We start from the raw sequence: 3,845 nt of genomic DNA on the forward strand, positions 1-3,845 counted from the left end.
GTATGAAATACCTATTCTTGTAAGATGACCAATGTGAAAAGCTCAAAAGTAACTAATTAGAAAAGCTAAGAGTGGGAGATGGTTTCTTAACTAATGGTATGTTAATTCGGCAATTAAATGACAGATTATGTTCAACTAACTTTTTTTTTCCCCGAACATTCTATGGCGACATCAGGAAAACTTACCGTATATAGGTGAAGTTTTGCATGTACGAGCAAAAAATCCAAAAAATTGTCATCCCTAAAGATCGAACTCAAAATTTTGGTAAAACCTGGGATACCTCTGACTAGTTGAACTAGTCGTTAACTAACTCAAGAAATAAATATGTTGATTTTTATGTAGTTTGTTTGACTTATTTGTTTGAAAATAGGTGGTTGAATTGGTACCAATAAAATCGTTTAAGATAAAATAATATCTTTTCGATTTGAAAGGCTCAATCATTAAAGGTCGCGGGTGCCAATAGATTAATTCTAATCGTGGGCTGGCGGCCGGTTGGATAACATGCATACAGTCATACACCAAATAAAAAACCCTTGACATCAGTTTTCTCCCACATGTTTCTCAATTTTATTTTTTTTCGTGAATGCAAATAAATCAAATAATAATGATATGTATCAAAGTCCAACATATAACTTCATTATTCCAAGCAAGATCCAATGAAGATTTAAATCTCTGAACTCATAAATAAAACCAAGATACCATTTGTTTATAACGGAAACTGCATACTTTGTTAAATAAGACAACCAAATATTCAGGACACTTTGTGCTTTGTTTCACCTGGTCCACCACTTTGACCACATCTTGGATACAATTTGCGTTTGTCTTTAATTAATGGCAAGTGAGAAAAGCAAGATTTTGGTCATAGGAGGAACCGGGTACATCGGAAAGTTCATAGTCGAAGCAAGCGTAAAGGCTGGCCACCCGACCTTCGTTTTGGTTCGCGAATCCACTGTTGCGGACCCCGTGAAAAATAAGCTTGTTGAGAGCTTCAAGAACTCTGGGGTCACTCTTGGTTACGTATGTTTCATTTCGCTTCCTAAATTGATAGTTCATATAGCTACTATTGCAGTTACTTAGTAAGTTAGTATTAATTAGTGTATTAGTTATAGTTATATGTGAAACAAGTTCATTAATCATATCTACACTTACTAGCAATTTGAATTTTTTTTTATTTTTTAATATTAAGTTTCGGTTTTCAATAAAATCACATTACATCAATAAATTGCATATCAGCACCACCCGTCATCGCCGCCACCATATCGGCACCACCCCCGCTACCGCCGCACTCCACTACCACCTTTCACCTCACCACCGCCGCCCCCATTACACCACCATATCGCCCAGGTACCGTTTTAGTCATTATGATGGTCTTCAAAATGGTCGTAACCTGCTTGTTAATTAACTTAAGATTTTACATGAGTTGAAATTAGCAATGAATCAAGAGCGTGTAATGATGATGTATCAGGGAGATTTGAATGATCATGAAAGTTTAGTAAAGGCAATGAAGCAGGTCGATATCGTAATTTCTACCGTTGGTAAGATGCAAATACCAAATCAGACCAAAATTATAGATGCTATCAAAGAATCTGGGAATATTAAGGTGAATATTTCCCTGTTACAAGATATTTGATCATTTTTACTTACTAATATGAGAAAAAATGGCTTGGTTACTAACTTTGATTGATATATTGGTTCGATGTAGAGGTTTTTACCATCTGAGTTTGGAGTAGATGTGGATCATCAATCCGCGGTTGAGCCAGCTAGTAAGACATTTGATGAAAAGATTCAAATCCGTAGAGCAATTGAGGCGCAAAGGATCCCATACACATATATTGTTAGTAACTGTTTTGGGGGCATCTTCCTGCCTAGATTGGCTCAACCTATAGCTGAAGCTACACCTCCTAGAGATAAAGTAACCATACCCGGTGACGGCAACCCCCAAGGTAATAGAAAACTTGTAACCTTACTAGTTTACGATGGCCATAGTTTTTTTTTTATTTTAATAAACGGCAAATGTTAGTTGTTAATAGTTAGTTTTCAACAAGTTAGTTATTAGCCCGAGTTGAAACTCAACGGAGGCAAAGTTTCTTACCTTTCTCTTGGACCACTAAATTAAGAGCTCATTGGTCATAATTGGCTTGATTGGATTAGGTATGGTCAAAATGAGTTTGATTTTGTTTTCATTTATAATACATTATAAAGCATTCAGCTAGGTCTCGGGGGTGAGGTTCATGCTTAGGTAGTGTGCTAGAATTGAACTTTTTCCCTCAAACTTTTAGTGAGTCAGATATGGTTCGGAAATTTTAATCCTAAACCGAACAATCCAAACCTGACCCAATTGATGGCCCTAGTCATATTTAGGAATCTAGGATCTATCAACTCGGGTTTTTATTGATGGGTAGTGTTTTGAAAACTCGGACTCAGAGAGGTTAAGAACCCAAATTGGATTTTTTTTTTATATATAAAAATAATAATTTATAAAACTATATGTAATAAATTACAAATGTAAACTTACTGTTTTAGAAACATAGATTTAAACCAACTTACGATTCTATTAATACAAACGAGATGGGTACCCGCGCAATGCGGCGACAGTGGCGGCAACGCGTGGCGTGGTGCTAGTGGCTGTGGTGATAATTAACGGTATGGTTATTAATCTAAAAGTAATCGATGTAAATGGTTGTGTAGTTATTTTATGGTTAAGGGATGTATCTTTTGTAAATAACTTTATTAATAATATTATATAGATATTAGGTGGTAATTATTTAATAAAAAGAGATAGATAGTTTGGATAAATATGAGAGTAAAATATTTTAGGGATATATTAGATATTTAGGTAGATTTAGTGTGTGAGTTAGGAATGTGTTGAAAATTAAGGGTATTTTGGATATTTTAAAGGTGAGAGTTGAAAAAGGTAGGGTAGTTTGTTTATTAATATAGTATAGATAGAAGAAAATTGGACCCGAGGGAGCCGAATGTTGACTGAGTCAGCTGATTTTGACCAAAGTTGACCAGATTCAGAGCTGTTGACCGATTTCCTGGCTCGACCAGTCGACCCCTGATCCAATTTCAAATTCTCGGCCAATTCTTACATGCAACCCAGATGTGGGTTAATAATTCGAAATTACTTAATTCAGCCAGAAATTTTCAACAATGACCCGCAACCTACTAATTAACGTAGATAAAACTTAGGTGACTTGATCAATCATTAGTCAAACAGGTTAGTTTCAGATCATTTGAATATAAAGTCAGCCCGTTATGACTTTTTCTATTATATTGAGTTGAATATTACCATGATCCATATTTGTTTATTTGTATTTGTAGCTGTTTTTAATGAAGAGCATGACATTGGTACCTATACAATCAAAGCTGTAGATGATCCAAGAACATTAAACAAGATTCTTTACATTAAACCCCCTAATAACATCTGCTCTTTAAATGAACTTGTTTCCCTATGGGAGAAGAAGATTGGGAAATCCTTGGAGAAAACTTATGTTCCTGAAGAACAAATTTTGAAACACATCCAAGGTATGCAACCAAAACTAAGAAAAAAACAATCTGGTTTGGTCAATTTTTTTTTTTTATTAATGCGGGTTTGTTTCCGTGACTATTGTTTCAGATTCTACATTTCCGATGAATGTTGCGTTAGCGATTAGCCATGCAATTTTCGTGAAGGGAGATCTGACCAACTTTGAGATAGACTCGTCATTTGGTATTGAGGCTACAGAGCTCTATCCGGATGTAAAGTACACTACTGTTAATGAATTCCTTGATCAATTTGTTTGAAACTTTGAATGAGTTACAAATTTAGATAATTGGATATATGCAATGTGCTTATGAACTTT

The 3,845-nt window shown here is 35.0% G+C and overlaps 1 protein-coding gene across 2 annotated transcripts; it reads left to right on the plus strand.

Annotated features, from left to right (window-relative positions):
- Window positions 1–471: 471 nt before the first annotated feature.
- Window positions 472–3,788, plus strand: LOC122607572 (eugenol synthase 1-like). Of its 2 annotated transcripts, XM_043780578.1 has the most exons (6): window positions 472–1,017; window positions 1,234–1,344; window positions 1,466–1,600; window positions 1,703–1,943; window positions 3,325–3,528; window positions 3,620–3,788. In XM_043780578.1, exons 1-6 carry the CDS (start codon window positions 832–834, stop codon window positions 3,784–3,786), a joined length of 1,044 nt encoding a protein of 347 aa, XP_043636513.1. In that variant the 5' UTR covers window positions 472–831; the 3' UTR covers window positions 3,787–3,788. The 2 variants fall into 2 exon arrangements, with proteins under 2 accessions (XP_043636513.1, XP_043636514.1); XM_043780579.1 differs by lacking the exon at window positions 1,234–1,344 and having other exon boundaries at window positions 474–1,017.
- The last annotated feature ends 57 nt before the right edge of the window (window positions 3,789–3,845 follow it).

The sequence above is a fragment of the Erigeron canadensis genome, chromosome 7 (genome assembly GCF_010389155.1).
Source record: "Erigeron canadensis isolate Cc75 chromosome 7, C_canadensis_v1, whole genome shotgun sequence".
Taxonomy (NCBI): Eukaryota; Viridiplantae; Streptophyta; class Magnoliopsida; order Asterales; family Asteraceae; genus Erigeron; species Erigeron canadensis.

Coding starts and splice junctions, on each gene's coding strand:
- LOC122607572 (XM_043780578.1), top strand. CDS start 832: ATGGCAAGTGAGAAAAGCAAGATTTTGGTCATAGGAGGAACCGGGTAC. Junction 1,345..1,465: donor TACACCACCATATCGCCCAG/GTACCGTTTTAG, acceptor ATGATGTATCAG/GGAGATTTGAATGATCATGA. Junction 1,601..1,702: donor AAGAATCTGGGAATATTAAG/GTGAATATTTCC, acceptor GGTTCGATGTAG/AGGTTTTTACCATCTGAGTT.